Source organism: Pygocentrus nattereri, chromosome 23, assembly GCF_015220715.1.
Source record: "Pygocentrus nattereri isolate fPygNat1 chromosome 23, fPygNat1.pri, whole genome shotgun sequence".
In the NCBI taxonomy this organism is placed as follows: domain Eukaryota; kingdom Metazoa; phylum Chordata; class Actinopteri; order Characiformes; family Serrasalmidae; genus Pygocentrus; species Pygocentrus nattereri.
The window spans coordinates 26509707-26531865 of record NC_051233.1 but is presented as its reverse complement, the minus strand read 5'-3'; the positions used below and the strand labels follow the sequence as shown (position 1 = coordinate 26531865).

General features: G+C 39.5%; 1 protein-coding gene across 1 annotated transcript; it reads right to left on the bottom strand.

Moving 5' to 3' along the window:
• Positions 1-1723: 1723 nt before the first annotated feature.
• On the bottom strand, positions 1724-21500 carry aatf (apoptosis antagonizing transcription factor). The gene is made up of 12 exons (XM_017700127.2): positions 21332-21500; positions 20062-20238; positions 18998-19435; positions 18081-18218; positions 16233-16347; positions 14502-14730; positions 13975-14139; positions 13181-13264; positions 10629-10696; positions 10238-10318; positions 8927-8998; positions 1724-2073 (listed from the first exon to the last, which is right to left on the bottom strand). Exons 1-12 carry the CDS (start codon positions 21414-21416, stop codon positions 2028-2030), a joined length of 1698 nt encoding a protein of 565 aa, XP_017555616.2. The 5' UTR covers positions 21417-21500; the 3' UTR covers positions 1724-2027.
• Positions 21501-22159: the final 659 nt, after the last annotated feature.

The window sequence follows — 22159 nt, the reverse complement described above, 5'->3', positions numbered from 1 at the left end:
CTGTATGGACCGGAGAGTGAACAGTGCACTTTGACACCTTAACACTGTTTAAATGCTGCATCATTTTATTACAAAAAAACTGTTTCAAACTGTGGGAAAAAAGTTGAAATGTTCCCTGAATAGATTTTACACTGTTCATTTAAGGTAAAGGGAAAACTTGAGGCCAAAAATCATCATTTTATCCTAGTGACCACTGATTACACCAAGACCAGTGATTTAGCTAGACACAAAAAATGCAGCTCACCTGCAAAAAAAACAAATTAAAAATCAAGTTATCACGGCATCCGTCTTATAACCTGAATGTTTTGACTGGAATTGTGTCCAGTTGTACATTATAGTACATTATACAGTGTCAAAACCCACATAAGTCTATATAAGACTGCTGAATAATTTGACCGGGATTGAGGAATGCGCGAGATGATTTAGCTCAGGGCTGCACAATTTAGGGAAAATATCCAACTGTAATTTTTCTGACCAGCATTCTAAAAGCCATTTAACTGCAACTATTCAATAAATCAAGGTCCAGGCCTTTTTATTTTGGCCACCACCTCCAAAACATCCATTTTCCTGGCTTGAGGCTTCCACACGATATAGTGCACCAGACCTGTGGTTGTGAGGTCACAACACAGGGGTGTTCAGTTGCTTTTGACTGGTCCAACTCACCTGCAGGCAGTTCGCAAGCTCAGGGTTATTAAATTTCCCCACTTAAACCTTAAGACAATATTCATAACAGAAGCTAAAATTAACATCACAGCTCTTGCGATTTAAAAAAATTGCACTCCAGCTAATGATTTTGATATAAAGATCTAATTTACACCATAATTTTGAATGGAATCTAAAGGATAATTATGCCGTGTTCTAACTCGGAATTTCCAAAGTCTGACATGGAAAAAATGGAGATTTCCTACTTGGAAAGTGAGGAGGAAAAGTACCAGTTCTTTACCTGTAAATTAGATTATAGCAGGTTTTGCTTTAGATCAAATTGACATAATCAAAGTAGCTGATTAACTCCATAATACTGACCATAACCTTGGCTATTTTGAGATGGTGCCTACTCAGTCCCCAGCCTGAATGTACTGTGACTCACTTACCCAAGGTAAATGCAAATTTAGCTTCCAACACTTTAACTTCATTAGCCTCGCAGTATCAATGCAAAAGAAGAGAAACCAAAATGGTTTGGCTGATTAACGGCATTTGGGTTTAACAGGGATTTTTGCAAGTTTGATTATTTTTTTGCTGATCAATTCCCTCAAGTTCAGTCTTAAATGGCTTTAACTGAACGAACACCAGTAACTGACAGTAAGAAATACGGCCCTGCTAAAAACTCCTGCATGCTTTCATTCAATTTTAGCCACATTAGCATTTATAAGGCAAAACCTTAGCTCCTCACCACATCTCTGTCGCTCTCATGCTGTTCCTCAGAGCCCCCGACTCCTTCGCAGACCCACCAACAAATCTGAAAGCCAAATTGAATTGCACCCACCCAATACCCATCACAATTATTGCTGCTACAATAAGTACTGCAGTAATTTGGGTGGAGTAATTGGAGATGTGGTTTTCTCCAGATTCTGCAGGACCCCAGGAGAACTCGCCTCAATCGTGGAGAACAGAGCGTATTGAGGCCAATGTGATCTAGAAGCTTCACAGAGTTTGCTCAGCTCATAAGCTGTCGGTTACGCTTGGCCTGAAGTTTTCCGTGAGGAATCAGACGCTTCACATCTGCTGACAAAACAGCACTTTTAATACAAAGACATTCAAAAAGTGACGTTCTGCGGATCAGCAACAGTACAAAGGTATTTTCACAGAATAACAATTACACATCAAATGAAAACGAGCAGAGTCGTTTCCTCCGAGTCCCAATAATTCCGCCAGCTTACAGCAGACAGCAGCAGAGATGTGATGGTCCAAAACAACATGTTCACGCATAAACGCATCCACAGAGGGAGGCGCGTGCACAAAGTAGCGACCTGTCCTGGGCGCAGGAAAATCCTGAAGAGAAGATTCTCCATCACTGCTCAGGGGGGATATCAGTGGACAGTCTGAGATCCAAACAGAGATCGATAGAGCTCAGACCTAAACACACAGCAGAGGGAACAACACACATGTTAATGTTTCAGAAAGACTGCAGTGTTTCACAACAGCAACATTAACATGGATCAACGCTGTTCTACAAAACACACTTTGGCGGCTGATTAAGGTATTGTTCATTATTCCCATATTAGACACTTCTAAATAGCTTTATTAATTATGATCTGTATTAATAAATAACAAGGTCCATTATGTAAAAATATCTAATACATCCCTTTATTGGTAGTATTCATTTTTCAAAATTGAGCACATAACAGTGTACAACTGGTACAATTTCAGTCCTAAAGGTCCTAGACTCCACATCAGAATTACATTTTAGGCAAAAATAAAATATTCCTGCTTCACAGTAAATTAAAGCTCTGCTGATCGTTCAACAGAGTTTTAACAATAAATGGTCTTAAATACTGCAATTAATGAAGCTTATATCTGCTAATTCACTCATTACCCCTGAAACCCAGCATGGAGACTGCACGTCACCATAGCAGCATAGTCAACAATCTCACCCAGCTAGTAGCTACGAAAAGGCAAAGAGAAAATCGATAATTTGGAGACGAATGGACTTAATTGCATTTATAAGCACTCGGCTGGTTTCCTGATACGTTAAATCTGCAACAAGAAACTGTCAAACACCCAAAAGTTGTGAAGCTGAACAACCAGCTTCTCGTTCTAATTGTCCCGCTCCACCTTAAATGGTGCAGCAGGCGAAATATGAGGTGGAACGTGAAAATCTGAACAAGAAGCTGGTGAATGAGAAGCTGATTTGAGCCTCATAATTAATAAATAAATAAATAAATAAATAAATAAATCGAACGTTGAGACATTTTACTAGAAAATATGAGTTTGAGGTTTCGTGCCAGAGATGTGAGAAAAGCAGCTGTAGCTGAGTTAAAGCTTAAAGCAGAGCAAAGCAAGTCTGCGCGTTTTCATCCTTTACTAGTACAACACCATGTGCCGAGACATTTAAAGCCAAGACGGGAAAAAGGACATAAAATATTGTGGCTCCCAAGGTGGTTTGATTTTTGTTGACAGGACAAAATGGCTCTTCTTGACATTTGAGATGTGGACCCCAGACCTAGGTGGCATTTTTAATTAGAGGTTTAAAAAGCACATAAGACAATACTGATAATAATGCTGAACAATTTATACCTTAATAAAGCAGATGTTCAACTTTTCAATAAGCATCGATTAAAAGTTCACCTGAATTTTTCTAAACCTGGCTCCAATACTAGAATTAGCCTCAACCCAAAACCTAAACCTAACCCTAATCCTAAATCTTACCTTTGTGCTATAGAGACTATAAAACTGCAGAGAATCTGAGTTTTATTTGGTAGGTGGTTGGTAGGTGGTTGGTAGGGTATCTATAGGTGGGCTATCCAAACAAGCCAGAACTAAAACTGGCAATATAACATTCAATTTAGGCCCACTAGATCAAATATGAAACATAATTGACTTTTAATAGCCTTATTAGGCAAATTAGCATTAGCCTCTATTAAAATGAAAGTGTTGTGACCATTAAGATAAAGTGCAGTTACAAATTCTCTGTCACATGGAAATATCAAGCTTTCGTTTTTCTTATGTTATCACAATTCAGTCCAACTAATCCAATAACCAGTGTGCTACAGATAATATGAAAAAGAATGAATCCGCTCAGATTATTTATTTTTAACTCGCAACACAGCTTGTAGCTCAATTTTACGATGTAAATGAAAGTAAAGCAGAAGCCACATGTAGCCCAAAAAATTCATAAGAACAAATCTAACAATGAGGCACTAATTGATTACTTTAGCAGTCTTGTACACAATATCTGTGACTTATAATGTCCAGAATAAAATACCATTATATCATCCAGCCCTATGTGCAAGTTATGTTCATGACTATGTGCAGCAGTATTAGCTGATACTTTCCTCGTACTGGAAAACAAAGAGTGGTAAAATCTCTACCCATAACCCAACCTCAGAATATAGCACTACAATCATAACATGGTATTTTCCATATCTGGCAACCCTGGAGTGCAGTGGTAATGAAATTTGCCCATCATAACAGGTTTATTCAGAAGGGAAAAAAAAAAAAAGCCTTACAACACTCAAACTTGAAGGTTAACACTAAATGCCTCCCACCCTCGGATCCAATTTGCAAACCAGATTTAATGAAAGCTGGGATTTCACTTATATCTCTCCATCCAATCATAATGTGCCCTGACACCATTAAAAGCCAAGCTGCACTGAATAACAAGACTGACCAAAGCTCAAAAGGCTAATCTTAATCTCAACCCCCTCGTTTTCACACACACACACACACACACACACACACACACCGAGCTACACCTGTTTACCTACTCTCACATTAACAGCATCAGACAGTAAAACAGGTGACGTTCTGTCTAATCTTTCTATCAGAGACTTTCTTTCCCCTTGAATTCTAAGTGCATCTAAGGCAACAATTAGGCCAGTCAGGTCACAGCTCTTGGTCAACTCAGATTCTTTTAGGCAACTATTTGCATTTAAATCTTTTTTAGACCATTTGTTTATTTGCACAAGTGAATAACTGCAGAAACTACAGCACGACCAATATACTGATTGATGTCAGTGTGCAAATAGCTGTTTGTATTCAAAGGGTTTTTTGTTGGTTTTTTTTATGCTTGCAGATGCGTCATATGTACATGGAAATTGGTGGTAATATTTTCTGAATGTCAACTAAACTTTTTCTGTTCAACAAAAAAGTGTTGATCAATACTGAAATGATGTGAAAAACCTATACAGGAAATTCTTTTTTTTTTGGGGGGGGGGGGAAACAATTTAGTGTCATGTGACAGATTTCCCGAAATGCCTCTTGTAACATATAATCTCTCATGTAACAGTCCAAACGGCCGATGTCCTTATCAGTAGTTCAAGTGTCAGTCAATAAAAATCAGGCTTTCTGGACAACTATTAAACAAGTCAAGATGAAGCCACTAGGTGGCAGCGCACCATCTACCAGCACCAGGTCATATGAAGAATCATAGGAGGAGCCGCTTTAGGATCCTAACGCTAACCTTTAACTCCTAAACAGCAGCAGCTACACCCGCTCTCTCCATCCTAAATGACAGTCGACCATAAAGACTGTGTGTAGTCTGCCCTTCTCTCTCTCTCCCTCACACACGCACACAGGTGGGCCTTAATGTCCCGAGGGGTCTTGGGCCAGGCTAGCAGACAGCATTTAATCCTCAATCCCTGTTTGAAATGCACCAGCAGTGGCAAGGATTACAGAAGCCTTCTGATTATCATATAATGCATACATTCTTATTCTGACAGAGCACAGCAAACGGCACAGAGAGAGAGAGAGAGAGAGAGAGAGAGAGAGAGAGAGAGAGAGAGAGAGAGAGAGAGAGAGAGAGAGAGAGAGAGAGAGAGAGAACTAAAGAGAAAAAGACAAGTTTGAGAGAGAAATGAGGGAGAAAGAAAGAGAATAAGCTCTAAAAAGGCAAAGAAAAGAGAAATACTGAGAGTTGTAAGCTTCCACTGAACTGCTCAATTCTAGAGAAAAACTGAAGCAAAAAACTATGAAGATTAGCTGATTTTCCATTGGCTCAACAAAAATAAGACTCTCCACATCACCTTAAAAATAGGGAGCGAGCATACAGACACATTTTTAACGTAGAGCTTCTTCTTGTATTGTTTCATTTATGGCTGTATTATATATAATAAAAGCAGGAACATAATACACTCACAAATATAATGATGCAAGATCAGCTTTTGCTGAACATCAGTGTCATTTTTTTAAATAAAAGGTATGTTTTAATTTCTTCATTAGTTCAATGGTACCTGCTGTCTTCTCTAACGTTACATAGCTAATGAGGTACAAAAACGCAAATAACATCAATACAGTGACTTTGTCACTGTACAATACGTTTGTCAGTTCTAGTGTTCATTACATTTTCCCCCCAAGAATGTGGCATCTTTTATACTGAATAAAATACAAATACATGGATAGAAACCTTCTTAGAGACGGAGAGGAAGAGGAACAGATGCAAAAACTAAAAAGTCAAAAAGAAAATAAGTAATGAAGCGCGACTCAAAACCCAGCCCAATGTTCAGCATCTGTACTGAACGCTAAAGGATGATCTGAAACCCCCCCTATGGAATACCTATAAAGAGAGAGGACCTCCCCTCCCCTACACTGCACATTAACATTCATGGGGCCAGTGGTGCGTGTCGAGGGGGGTGACAGCCTCTGTTCAGATACACTGATGGGGATAGCTGTGTGTGTGTGTGTGTGTGTGTGTGTGTGTGTGTGTGTGTGTGTGTGTGTGTAAAAAAGGTCACACACAACCCCACTCCTGAAAAGGTCAGTGGTCAGCTATATCAGACAATCACCATACATCATTGTTATTACAGTACTTCATTGATAACTATGAGAGCGAGAGAAAGAGAGAGCGAGAGAGCGAGAGAAGAAAAAGTGAAGGAAAAAAGAAAATGAGACAGAATGAAACAAAGAAAGAGAGAAAGAAAAACAAGACGAAGGAGAGAGAAGACAGAAAAAACAAAATGAGAAAAAGATAGAATGAGAGAAGAAAATGGAGGAGAAGGACAGAGAACAAGCATATGAGAGTGAGAGAAGAAGCAAGAACGAATGAGTGGAAGAGAGAGAATGAGAGAAAGAGAATGAGAGAAATAATGTTTGTACTTTTTCATATAAAACACTGCGATTCAAAAAATTTAAACAAACTAATTACTGCTATTTTCCTGTCCCAACGAATCAATACATCATAACAGACGGATAACCTGATTGTGGAAGTAATCATCAGTTGCAGCCCTAACAAAATCCGAATATCACCTGAGAGTCAACATTAGCCGATTCTCGATACTAAAGCGCTGAAAAAGGAAACGGAGACAAACTGGATCAATACGTTCCTTTAAAACACAACAGAAGAACTTTCCTTATCTAGTCTACAGATAAAAGTAACATGTAAGCTAGATACAAATACAATATACACTACATATTCTGCTGTCTCTGTTGAGCTCTTTCTCTCTACCTGTTTCCTCTCTCGCTCTCTCTCTACATGTGTGTGCTATGACCGTGACCACCAGGCCAGATCAATCAGTCACCTGGGCCTCTTCATAAATTCTCTCAGCTCCGGCGCCCGTCCTCTCCTCCTAATCCCCCTCTTCACTCTTCTCCTATCCTGCCTACCTCATTCATTCCTCCATCTCTGCGTTCTCCCTCGCTCAACCTCTCCAACTGCATCTCAACACATCAGTGCAACCCTTGAAAATTTTCCTCGATATAATTACAGCGAGAGAGAGAGAGCGAGAACGAGCACATAGAGAAGAAGTAACATTGTTTCTGGCCACGTCTCGTCCAGCAGCATGGGTCAATCAATCTGCCCATGTGACGGACTGATTCAGCTGGACGTCCATGATTGGCTTGCCGCGTGGAGTGGTTATGATGGAAAGCTTGGTGATGATGTATGACTACTGGCTCAAAAAAGAAGCAAACAAACTAAGAGTGAACTATAAATGTGTCAGACTTAAGGAGATTTTATCATATCATGATCTATTACTTCACAATACGCAGCAACATGCTTCTTTCTTTTTACTGTACTTACGGTGAATATGGTCAGTGTTTCTAAAACAACGACCAACTGCGTCATTACAAAGGGAGCATAATTAGTGAAGTGAAATGCTGAATCGTTGTGTTCATATGGTTTGACAGTAACACTATTCTTTGCTCTATTATTCTACCCCTTTTATGTATCTTTTTTTTTTTTTTTACACATCAGTTTTCAAGACAGAATACATACTAGGACAATGGCCTGGCTTGCGAGAGAGGTGTAATACTTTTTAACTTTTGTCCATACAGTGTGTGTTTTGTCCATACAATGTCTGCCTGCTTGGGTGACAAATGCAAAATATTAAATCTCAATTTTCTGCATGATCCCATCATGCTTTGTGCAATTCTCCCTCAAAAGCACACGTATGGGGAAAAGTTATTTCCATGCTCACAGCCCATAAACTGCACTAGTTTCATAAAATGTTTTGCCAATACATTTGATTTTGCCATTTCAAGTTTGTATATATACACTAACACACACTATATAATGTACTATATTGTGTGTGTGTGTGTGTGTGTATATATATATATATATTTTTTTTTTTTTTTTTTTTTTTTTTTTAAGAGGCTAACACTGACATGCCTATTGGTCATTTGGTAGGGATGCTCATTTGTAGCATAGAGTGTGCAAAGGAAAATGAATAAAGTAAAAATAAATTATATTCAAGTTTGTGCTTTTTATTAATTATTTTATTCTTTAACCATTGTACTTGTCTCACAAGCTAGAAAGCAAAAGCGAATTCTTAATTCTTACCAACTTATATTTCATTCTTATTTACTTTTTCATATGTCAAAGTGACTGCAACAAAACTGCAAAAGTTAAAAAAAAAAAAAAGACTTAAATTACTTTCTTTGTGCCTCCACAAAATCAAATTAAAACCCAAATCTCAAAATTGCGAGAGGGAGCAAGCGTGTGTGTGTGTGTGTGTTAATGAATGCATATCTACAGAGAGAGGGAGAGGGTGTTTGATTTGCCTGTGCTCTGTTTGAGGGGGGATTAGGGTTAGCTGACAGGCAGACACTAAAGACAGACAGAGACAGACAGAGCGCTACCATTAATTAAACACACACACGCTCCTGCCTTCGTCCTTTGCCGTGGTTCTCCTCCGTACATCACAACAACACACTGTTAGCAAACAGCGCTGCTGAAAGAGCAGAACATAGAGCTATTCTGATAGACAGGCACTGCTTAAAGAAGTAACAATGAAAGTACACCTGTAAGAAAGAGAATCAACCAGGTGTCACTCACCGAGCCTCATCACTCATGGCGCTGTGGTCAATAGGAGCCATAAAATTCACCAGCTTACTGTGGATGTGGAATCTGATGGAAACACATAGTCACATAGTGAGATGTTGGCATCATGAAGAGGCTAAAACACTGCTAAAGAAAATGTTAATTTAATGGTTTCCCTATAGAAATACATCAATAATTAATATTGATCAGAATCAAAATTCCTAACTGGAAATCACAAATATGCCTCAATATGATCCAATATTTTGTATTTTCACAGATAACATTTCAGATAAATTAAGGTTAGTACATCTAATAAAATATAAGTGATGGACCAAAATGAAAATTTCTGGCTGAAACTCAAGACACACTAGGCAAAAAAAAAAAAAAAAGGTGTTTTGCCATTTTTGCACATTTTTGAATCAACTTACTAAACAAAAATTTGATAAAATCTGCTTTCAATATTACAAAACTAAGCTGAGAATAACGGTTGATATGAAATCAACAGAGTAAAAATGAGTAGTCATTCAGGGCAATTACATTTTTTGCAATACTTTGCACTGATTCAGTCATTGGTGGCGTTGTGCGCTGGGCCTTTTCCTTACTGATTCTGTTTTGAGTATCGAGTGGGATGTTATGTTTTCAATTGGTACCAAACCTGCAATAGATGAGTTGTCGTCGTACTGTCTCTGGATACTCGGAACAGACATCACAAATCTCTCATCCAACATCCATGAACCGTAAAAAGGTTCCAACTTCCCAAGCGCCTCCCCTAAAACCGCCATCACCCTCACCCCCACTGTTGATCTGCTACTGCTCAAACTGTTTGAATGTGTCTGCTGACTGGTGCAGAAGAGTGAAGGTAATAAGCAAGTTTTGAAAAATCACTCTGACTCTTTCATCTTCATTCAAATGATTTGGTAAAGTGTTCACTTTTGACACTTTCTTATAATCTTGTTTTTTCAGTCCTCATTTCTGTTTTTTTTTTTTTTGCCAACTTTTATCTTTTACCTGAAAAACAAAAAGAGCCACTTTTGACTTTTTGCCTGTACATCCCTCGCAAACACTGTAAAATCACTTCACAAACAAGGATTTGCCATCCCTGAGACCAAGCCAAGCCAAAATAATGTTGCAACCATTCATTTGTAGTCTCGAGACGGGTTTTGAGCACTACAACACTAATAAAAGACACAACTACAAGGATGCAAATAAGTGAATTATAATTCGATTCTACATTATTGCCACTCCAGACTGGAAGTGAAAAGGGTCACTCATATTCTGTTTTACATACATGCCTTATAATGGGGGGGGGGGGGGGGGCATATGTACCTGATTTTCCTGCCCTTGCTGGCTTTTGTGTCTACTTTCTTTTTGATTTTACTGCGAAGTTTCTGGATCGCTAGCCACTGTCTGTGGAGAGAGAGAAAGTAAGTTGGACAGAAAATACAAAGAGAGTAGCTACGTAGAAATGCATGTGTAGACATAAACATCGTTTCTTTGCCATGGATGTAGCTGTTCAGCAGAAAACATGTCAGAGCAGTTCTGCATGCCAGTTAAGTCAATGTCAGCTACAGCTTAAGCTCAGCTTTCAGGTAAATGGTTTTTTTTTAGTTTGTTTTCCTTCCATCAGATCAAGCACTTCATTACAAGCACCTGCCCTCCTCCTCAGGATGGGGTTTGGGCTTCAGTTTGATGCACATGCAGACATGCAGTCTCTTACCTGCCCATAGCCACTTGGTCATTAGGGTCCGCTGCACTTGTCTTGCGCTCAATCAGCTCTCGAAGAAGCTGGAACAGGAATACACAAGAGCAAAAAAAGTGTGACGCCACATCTTTAGACACAACACCTTCAAAACAGTAAGGCCTAAGAAGAAAGTATCAGTGAGGTGGTCTTTTTTTAAGTGTCACTTTGCAAGTGAACAGCCTGCTTCTATAGTTTGCCTGCAATGCATACATGTTTACACAGTTAAACCTGGGCTGATACTAGGGCTGAACAATGAATCTTTTTATATCAAAATCACAATTTTAAAAGACAGTCATTTTAATTGTAGCCCTCATCAACAGCACCAATAACTGCCTGTAGATGAGTTAGACCAGCAGCTCTCAAACCTCTTTTTTTGGACTAAGGCCTCCTTTGTAGACACTCACTACAGTTAAACGAAGAAGAAAAATTCTAATTGCAATTTTTTCAAATTTCAATTTGAATATAACGATAATTCATTATTCAGCCCTAAGTGCCACTACAGCTCCTCTATGTCATTACTTTCACTAAATAAGGAGGACCGTGTCCTACCAGATCCCTGTCCATTTTGCGAGCCATAGCTGACCTGCACATACATATACAGCACTGTTCATTCACATGACAGATAGCTCTATAATTTAGTGGTCAAGTATGGCCATGAATTCTGAGTGTTTGGCACACATCTCATTTTAATAGAGTTTAATAACATCTACAATTTTAAAACAAGTATCACTGTTTTTAGACATAGCAGAAGCAGATTTAATATAAATCGCCAAAATGAAAGCTTATAAAGTATAGATACAACTACTGAGATCTTTCTTTGGTCCCCAACAGACCACAGACCTCAGTTTGAGAACCATAAATTAGACCAATCGAAACCACCCATGAGCTGTGTACCCATTTCATGGCAAAAAAGTGCCAAAATATCAGGCCTGGACATCGATTTACACAAAATAATCACAAAATGATTAAACCATTTTAAATTACAGTCACAGTACTGGTCAAAATTAGACATCTTCCCTCAAATAATTTTGACCAAAACAGTAAACAGCAGAAACTGACTGTCTGACATAGTAAAGATTTTCCAGGGGCAAATTATTTCAGTGTGTATTAATGCTTTTAAAAACATTTAGTACATTTTAACAATTTTCTGATAACACCAAAATTTCTTCACTGATAGAAAGTTTTATTAGTATTTATGTTAAGCTGCTGGCAGCACAAGTGTCTAAGCATTTGTTTTTGCCCTTCTCTTTGACTTAATTTCTCTACCTGCTGGCTCCCTGAATCAGGCTGAGACGGAGCGAGCAGTAGTGCTGTCAGGATAACGCTCATTGATAAAAGCTTAGAGGAGTTTCCTCACTGCCATCTATCACTCTCTGTCCCCAGAGGCCACCAACACATCCATCTCCTTTCATGCAACACAGACACAGTAACACACAGCAGCCGAGGGATCCAAACTACATTTCCCAGAGTGCACCTATGCAGAAAGGGATTCTCAGCCACTCATGATACACAATCTTCTTCTGCTTAAGACAGCACTACCGGGCTAGACACAGAGACATGGCAGGTTGAGACTGTAAATAGTTTACTACTATTGTTTCATGCAGCTGCTACAATTAATGTTGCTTAAAGTCAGCAGCGTACAGCTTTCTGTACAAAGGCCTGACCGGTAAACTATCAAGTTCAGTCAACATTTGACACAGATTTATTGGTATTAGCAAAAATTCCAGCAATCAAATACAAATACTTAGTAGTTTCTAACGGTTTCAAGATCTTAAGCCAGGCTTTATTAGATCGATCGATCAGACAGATAGAACTTTATTGACCCCAAAGTGAAATTGCAGAAATTAAGCTGGCAATAAAATATTTTCAATTCATCCTCATCTGTAGTATTAAGTTTTTTTTAATCGCATTAACTCTTGTGTTTCTGTTTTTTATCGTCACATTAACACAAACCACGAAAATAGCTACCGACTTTGGGAAACTCTGACCCTGTGTTACAGGTTTTTATGTTATTTAAGATCAGGTGTCTGCTGTTTATTTTAATTCATATGTAACAATTCACAGCTGAAGCACACCAGTCAGGAAAGCAGTGTTTAACAAGCCAATTCTGTCATTTTTGAACATATTCATTTATATTGGCTGATATAATGTATCAGAATTAAAATAAGCATCAGCGACAACACTATCATGTACAGACTATAGCCTGATGGACATCTTCATCAAGCACTGCTGTTTCATAAGGCACGGCAAGAGCTTCCATTACTCTTTGCTTGCCTACACTACGGCCGCATCAGATCCAGTCTCCACAGAGAAGAGCGCTTAGTTCTAATCGTCAATAAGCCCAACCAGAGAGCCTTCATCCATCAGCCCCACTGTGAGCGGACATTAACCCCCACATCACCCCAGCATGGCTAACACAGCACTGACACGATCTTTTCAGACAGATAACATCCATTCTTACACCACTATTTCTCTTCAGCTCTTTTAGACTGAAGAGGAAATGAATGAGCATGTGCTTCCCCTTTTACCTGGTGATAAAAGTCATCATCGTCGAAGATCTCCTCGTCCAGATCTTTAAGATGTGTGTTGGCTTTCAGTGGCAAGTCTGATGCCTAAATGGGGAAAAAAGAGGCAATGAGCCTATTTCAATTTGTATCAATTAAATGCATAATTCACAGAAAAGGCAGAAAATGTATGTTTAAAAGAAAATCACAGAAGTCCCAATGTAACTGAACTTAATGCAATTCTTTCCCTTTTTGGGAAACAGTTTTTACTAGAGATCTACAGGGATATTCTTCCGCTCCTGCAGAGTTCAGTCTCAGAAGCTGGTTGCATTTTCAGGATCACACTCAGAGTAATCCCAAACACGTTCAATGGTGTTGAGGTCTGTACTCCATTGTTTTGAGAACACCAGCAGCTTCATTGTTTGACAAGCATATCTTGATCTTCTCAGCTGTGTGCTCGGGGTCATTATCTTACTGTACAATAAATGGCTTCCCAATCTAGTGCAGAGGCCACTGCATAAAGTATTAATATTTGTCTGTATTTATCAACCAGAAGGATAAGCGACTTGGAAAGTGTATGTGTGCGTATTTATCAGCATTCATGGCGTCTTTAAACAGAAACAAATCACCAAATACAGATTGCTATACATCTCCAAACCTGCACCGATTCTCCACCATGCTTGACTGATGCTTGAAGACATGGTTCAAAAAGCCTTTCATTTAGACTTCAGTCCATAAAACCTCACTCAACATCAGAGATGTCCAGTTTCAGTGACCTAGTGCAACTTTTTTTTGACCAAGTTCTATGGAAGTCTTACCTCAGGGTCTGTGGTGTTGGACTGTGTATTTGGGGCAGTGGGCTCTGGTTTGCCCAGCACTCTGTAGTCAGACCTGCGTGTCTGTGTGCGTTTGAGTAAGCGTTCCTTATCCATCAGCACCTGCTCCACCTGAGTCAGGATGTTCCTCTCAAACGCTCCAAAGCCCTGAGACAGAAAAAGAAAGGAAGTTGAATAAAGAAAAGAAAGAACGATCATATATAGAAGGAATTAATATGAATTTCAGAGTCTCTTACTGTAATTTTTGGAAGGCATTTATTCTTATGTGCTTTAATTTAGTTTGCCCACTTTTCTATGATTAATTCCTTTATGTTCCATTTAAATTAAATCTATTTTCCACTGTGTTCTTCATTTTTATATACTTTTTAATGACGTAAATCATTTTGAACTGTTCTAGTGATATACAGCATTACTTTCAGTATTGTTAGTATTATTCATATTTTTTAAAAATTGTGAAGCTGTTTCAAAGTTTAAGTGCGTTTTAAACAGAAAGATGCTGCTGTCTTTACCTTATTGGTCTTTCCCATGGTGAGCCGCGTCTTATCGTACCATTTCTGTAGGGTGGCATCTCGGTATGGCTGGAAGTCCGCAAAACGCTTGGCCATGAAATCTGGATAATCTGCCATGTCCAGCTTCCGTTTAGGAGGTCCGTTTCGATTTGTGTGCCCTTCTTCATCATCACCATCCTCATTTCCATCTTCATCACTCTTAACCTCCTCATCGTCACCTTCAGCTTTACTGTTTGAGGAACACAAGCAGAAAGAGATATTTCCACGTTTGCTACATCACTTAGCTTTTACAATGCTTAGTACATAGAAAACCTGTTATACTTGCTGATATTAATCAACATAATCAATACATTTCACTGAAAGGCCCAGCATTCCTGGGGTAAAGAAACTCTGAATAAACATTTTTGAAAAAAAAAGCACACCTTAGAAATAAGGCTGTTACAGTTGGTTGACAATGTCAGTTCCTGACGATGCCAATCATGAGGAAACAAGTCAATGTGTCGTTTGTTTATCCTCTATACTTATAAAAAAGCTAATTCGGACAGAATGAGATGTTCTAGAGAAAGTGATATGATGATATGACCTTTCCTGTTTTACTGCATCATAAAAGGAATCGTTTGCTGCACAGACAGGACTTTAAATGACGCCGGCTCTGACTGGTGCAAGATGAGAGATCAAAAAGCTTGATTAATTAATTATCAACAATAGTCAACAGAACAGCTCATTCCAGAAATACGTATTTACATTTATGGCATTTGGCTGACGCTCTTATCCAGAGCGACTTACAACTTGATCATTTTACACAAGTAGGCGAAGGTGGTGTTAGGAGTCTTGCCCAAGGACTCTTATTGGTATAATGTCGGGTGCTGACCCAGGTGGGGGATTGAACCCTAGTCTACAGAATAGAAGGCAGAGGTGTTAACCATTACACTACACCAACCATGTATTAGCCAAAGCCCTAATCAGAAGCACTAGAAATTGAGCAATATTGACCACAGAGCTAAAGTAGAGCAGTGAGTGTTGTGTTAAAATGGCCAGTAACACTTTATTTGAAGGTCAACTATATATGGATTCATAGCACATGCATACGCACTGAATACTGAACTAAAATTCTATTTACTTGAGCATTTATGAACAGCTTATGTCATTATTCTTAAAATGACATCAGATCTTCTATGAAGTAAATGACATTATATTGACATAAGGCACAGACAGTGACGAACATGGCTCCATTTATATTGTTATGAAGCATCATTCCCATATAACTGAACATCTAATTCCAGTTTAATAGATTTATAGCGATAAGTGATTAATTTCACTCATGTTTTGTGAATTTCCCTGTATCACTTTATTTTGAGAATATTTTTTCATAAAACTGATATGGTGATCTTGACTAGAACTCGGTACGTTTTTCAGAAGAGTTTTATAAATGGAACAAAATTTCCACTACTTTAGTCTACCAGGATTTATGTCAATACAACATCAATACTTTTTTTAAAATATTTTTTTAATTCAACGTGTGAATACTGACATCCACCATCTCCAATGCTCCAGTATTACTTTTAAAATGTTATTCAATGCTTGTGCACATGTTATGAAATCCTTTTGTAAGCATTCTTCAAATAAAGTCTTCTGAAATGGCCAATGAATGTCGGTACAAGGAAAGTGTTCCTAAACCTGGCATCCACAGTGTATATGAAAAGGATGATGATAAAGTTCTTGTGTCTTTACCTGTCGCTTCTCCAGGTTTTGCCCTGTGAGACCGCTCTGGTGTCGAGATTCTGATAAAGCAGCAGGTCCTGCAGCTCCAATAGAGATCTCTGGAGAGCCTTCAGGGCTTTGTGACCTGGCAAAAACACAGACAGGGCTAATGATCAATGCACACCAACCTCAAAGGGCAGATACATGCCATTATTTGACACTTCGCATTCTCACATATCAGAAACAAAAAACAAAAGAAGCAAAAATGGCAACTAGGCAGAAAACCACCCTATCTACAAAGCCTTGCTATGTGGCTGCCAACTTGACAATTCATGTCTTGAAAAACCTGCACAAACAAACCCGCTGCACAGCTTTCACTGCTCCATACACTGACGGTTATTAATTCACGTCTTAAATCCAAAGGAGAAAAAAGCAATCCTGTAATCCATTATTATGGAGAGAGAGGAGAAAAAAGATGGGGGAGGGCACATAGATCCCATCATCTTCAACACTAATCAAAAGTACACGCGCTCAGCAAAAGCCCCCGCCCTCCCTGCCATAGCAATGCGCTGCTCACAATTCGGGAGGACGGCCCCACATCAATCATTCGCCGCTGAGAAGAGCCAGGCAATAAATATGCAAATGAGGAGCAGCCAGTCTCTGAAAGCGGGCGCTGTGCTTAAGAAAAGAGAGGAGCGCAAATGTATTAATTGCCCATAGCTGGAAGAATCCTGAGAGTATGGCATACGATTCTAAATGTATGTGGGATTCTAATGCTGGAGAAATTAGATGTGTAAAAATAAGTAGGTCTTAAACAACCATAAACCAAGTTTACTAGGGCAATGTAAATTCCTCAGTGATTACAGATACAAAAACAAGGCAAAAAATATTGAACTAATTGGCTTTAACTAATAATGTAGGGGACTACAATAGATGCTGCTATAGACTTATGAGCCAAAACATTATGACCTAGTATGCTGTTGATCCTCAACATGCTGCCAAAACACCTCCGACTCACGGAAGCCTGGACTCTACTAGACCTCTGAAGGTGCTCTAAGGCATCCAGCAACAAACATTAGCAGCAGAACCATAAAGTCCTGTAAGTTGCCAGGTGGAGCCGCCATGGACTGGACTTCTTGTCCCAGCAAATCCTACAAATGCTTGATCAGAGTGGATCTGGGGAATTTGGAGGCCAGAGCAACACCTTGAATTATGTGTGCAGACTGGCACGGTGCATTAACCTGCTGAAAGAGATCATTGCCATTGAAGAACACCTTATCCATAAAGAAGTCGACCCAGTTCGCAACAATGTTTAGGTAGCTTACACTTGTCAAACTGAGGTCCAAATGAATGCCTGAACCCAGGGTTTCCCAGCAGAACAATACAGAGAGCATCACACTCCCTCTACTAACTTGTCTGCTTCCCACAGTGTCATGGTGCCATCACCTCCCCAGGTATACGCCACATGCATACCCGGCTACTCGCATGATGTAAAAGAAAATGGGACTCATCAGACCAGGTGACCAAGTGACCAGATGACGCTTGCATGCCCATTTTAGCTGCTTTCAATGGTGGACAGAGGTTAACACAGGCACTCTGACCTGTCTGCAGCTTTGCAGCAGGGTGCGATACACTGTGTGCTGTGACACATTCCTCCCATAAGCATCATTAAAAATTTCTATGATTTGTGCCGCAGAAGCCCTTCTGTCGCCTCAGACTATGTGGGATAACTGTCGTTGCCCCTAAGCCTTGGGCATCCTTCAGCACTTAAAAACACTGACCAGTTTTTGGGTTTGTGAAAAGCGCTTTGTAAATGGAACTTAAAAATAATAATAATAATAATAATAATAATATGTCTCTAATAAATAGCACACTCACTGTCCTTCAGTGCTCCAGCATACTCTGCCCCACCCTTGCTCTTGAACTCTGGGAAGGTGTCTGCCTGGGGAAGCTGATTGGCAATCACAAGAGCTTTCTGCATTTTGATTCGTCCTTCAAGTAACAGGTCCCAGAGGGCTGTGGAATGGAACAAGTAAAAATGTTTTACAAATAAGAATCGAGGAAACGGAGGATTCTGCAGTCATTAAATCAATGCTACCATGTTTAAAAGCAGCGGCAACACTGACAATCCATGGTTTTATTAGTACTAGCAGTATTACGATGGGCTCCACTATTTCTCTGCTGTCAGAAGAAAACCTTGTATAGACCAAATGAGAACTTTACAGGAGAAGGAAAAAATCGACTTTACTTTAAATGCAAGTCAATGGAACCAGACCGTTTTCCAAGTCGTTTTGGGCTGTTTCTTCTGCTCCATTCCTCATAAAATTTACACACAATGTAAAAGACAACAAGTATTTTCAAACTATGTCAAAATCTGAAAAACCACAAAAATGGAGATGCAAGGTTTTTTTCCATGAGCAGCGATTTCTGCCAGTAAATTAGACAAATTACCAGCACGTCTGCCCCAGTATTAGATTAGGTCTTACAACAGACAGTAAACCTATTCAACAGGTGTGTGAAGCTTGACACTATAAAAACAGCAGAACCCTTTTCCAAAAGGGTGCATAGAGAATCATATACAGCACATTCTCCAACAATATGAAGAACTACTATTGAAGGACCCAATAGTTTTTAGAGTGGTCATGGTTCCATATAGAACCTGTGTCTTAATTTAAAGAGCCCTTGAAGAACCATATTTTTTAAGAGTGACCTTATCATATGCAAATTTTATCACATGTAAATCTGTACTGTTTTGTAACTACACAATAAACCTGTGCCACATTCGATACACTTACCAAGCTGATTTTTCACTGCTTTGCCTTTTTTCACCTCTTCATCCACTTTCTCCTTCGAGAATGTCATCACAGCTCCAGAATCATCTTCATCTTCCTCAACGTCCTCATCCTCATCTTCCTCCTCTGAGCCATCACCACTCTCTTCTTCGTCAGTCTCACCTTCCTCCTCATCCTCACTCTCTCCCAGGTCATCCATGCCCTCAGTAAGCTTCCTGAAGTCTGTCTCTTTAGGGATGCCTAAGTCAGTCCCCTTCATCTTAGAGACTAAAGTAGACATCTGTGCGCTATCTTCATCGTTAAGGAGGTCCTCCTCACCACCATCATCATCATCATCATCAAAATCTTCTTCTTCATCATCATCATCTTCTTCCTCATCATCTGTATCTTTTCCAAAATCTCCATTTTCAATATCACTCTCCTCCTCCTCATCTTCCTCATCTGAATAAAGCAAGCACATTAGTCAAACAATCATACAAACAAAAATTTAAGAACATTTAGTTTGTTGGGTGCACAAAATGTTAGAACTGGACAATATGGCAGAAATGTAACATCATGAAATATTATAAACATGATGTTTCATCACAGGTTTTTACATCACAATATTTTCTAAGTTTAATAAAAAATACAAAAATTCTGACACCTTGAAAAGTTGGGACAGACAATGCAGTGCCACTTAAAAATAAATTAATTAATTAAAAAAGGAAAAAATATTAACAATAACTATGACTCCAATGACTTGTATTCAACACTTCACATTCCGTGCTGCTCTAATTATGTTGTCTTCACAATTGAGTGAAAGTGATTTACAATGCTAATGATAAATACATTTAATATACATTTAATACACATATAAAACATTTTAAAAATAAGAATGATCAAATCAGATGCTCCTGCAGCCATTAAATCAATGCTCCCATATTTAAACGCAGCAGCAACACTGACAATCCATGGCTTTCAAAATACGGTATGGTTCACTGCAATCTCGATATGTGAAATTACAACCTCATTCCAAGATTTCTGCTCATACTGTGCAGCTGTGCAGCTCTGTGTGTCTTTTTCCATACCTGAACCCTCGAGTTCTTTCCGCAGCTCTTTGCGTGATGTCGCTTGTCCATGGTAGCGTTTATCTGTGTCTGCCAATAAAGCGCTGGCACGCTTCCGTAGCCCACTAGATGGGAGATCATCATTATCGTCATCATCATAACCTTCATCAAACTTGTCTATGACTTTGGCTTTGGTCTCTGCAAAGACAGAAGCATTGAACTGCATTTAGACCACTTGTATCTCAGACAGTGTTTGGAAGAATGTCAAAACGGTACCAAAGCCACTGTATAGGACATCAAAAAGCATCACACATGCGACAAGCAACTACAAATGAAGAAAGAGCGTTTTAGCTTTAAAAAAAAAAAAAAAAAAGCTGTAATTACTTGAGCACAATGAACTCATTCTAACAACAAGGAAACCACACTTTTAATCAAAATGCTCAGTTCAGATGGGGAACCAGTGCTGATACTACTACTCAGTAAGTAAATGAAACTTAAGATATTTATTTAATGCAGTAAGAAAAAAGTCATTAATTCACTGAAATGAATTTAAAAATCTGCTTTATTTTTTTGTTTGTTTCTGGAACATGGATTTTGTTTAATGCGTTCATTCAGAGACGGAGAAGCAGATTACACAGTACATTGCACTAATAACTGAACGGAGACTTTTAGATTATCTCTTCATTCTTCAAACTAAAAGTCACAGAGAAACAAGCGAGGAATAAAACAACCAAAGCTTCACGGCACAGCTGAGTAAACAAAACTCCTCGATGATGAAGCTGCACTCCTGGACTCCAACTTCTCCGCGGCCTTGCTTCTAAAGCCGTGGCTTAAGTTTTAGCGAACAAACCTCTGAGAAAAACAAGTTACAGAGGTTCCCCAGCGACGTTAGGCACCACTCCATCAGCGACACTGCTCAGCTGATTCGAACTGTCCGGTCCACCTTAAATGGCTCCAGTAGTGCAGCAGTGAAGTGTAACCGCGGCGCTACTGAAGCCATTTAAGGTGGAACGAAAAATTCGAAGAAGAAAAAAAGCCAAGCTCAGTCTCGTCATTCAGAAATCTTTCTGCGAACAGTGTGGCGGATTACAGGTGAAGCTGCTGGGCTGTCCAGCAAATACGGCTTTAGTAAACACGCAGTCGGACCAGCTAGCGGTTAGCTAAAGCTAAAGCTAAAGCTACAGAGAGCCACGCGCACGCCAAATCCCAGCTACTCCCCCCTTTGAAGATTCGGTTTCAGCTTATAACAAAGCCGCCACACCGGCCAGCGGACAAACAGCGTTTGAGACACCTTCATCGTGGTCGTCCTCGGGGTCTGCGACAGTCGGTAGAGGGTTTAATAGATCCTCCAGCTGCTGTGATATGGACGCCGCCATGCTGCTGCTGCTCCAGACGCTCTGCGTCACACGTAATGTAGTTACGTCACTACTCGAGCTCTTGACGCTTGGCAGTGAAGTAGAAACGCTTTCAGGAAAAAGAGCCACTTCTGCTGACCGAGACGGGCCGATATATTGATTTAATCCAGCCTCTTTAAAATGAAACGCTGCGAGGTTCCCTGTGTCCTCCAGGCGAACGCAGTCACTGGTCTGCGCAGCTCGGAGCTGAACGCCGCGCTTCACCTTCGAGCAGAAGCAGTAAACGCGAAGGAGGACGGCGTTTATTTCTTCTGTGCGCTAAGAGAATAAAGGTTTATTCGTTTTTAAACCCTCTGAGCACTTCTTCCCTCAGAGAGACGGAGACGTGGTCTTATTCAATCGGCTGGACCTCGGCTGGGCCCGACGTCGTCCCCATAAACAGAACCTCAGCTCCTCCATCTCTGAGCTCAGCCGCCCTGTTTCTCAATTAACTCACACATTCCGCTGATATGAAGAGCTAAAATGTAAAAAGAGGCGCTCGTGTTAATGAATTATAGAGACATTTCCAGTGTTCAGTAAATGTGAACTTCTCCCTTTCTTGTTTCCCCATTTTTATCAAGGGATCTTTATTATGTTCCTCTTGCTGGCGCTTATTTCGTTCTCTACATGAAAAATTGGCATAAAGTATCATAGAATTATCTCTATTGCATGCAGTCATATCAGTTAGCATATTTTCAGCGTTTAAAGTAGGATGATACGCTGCA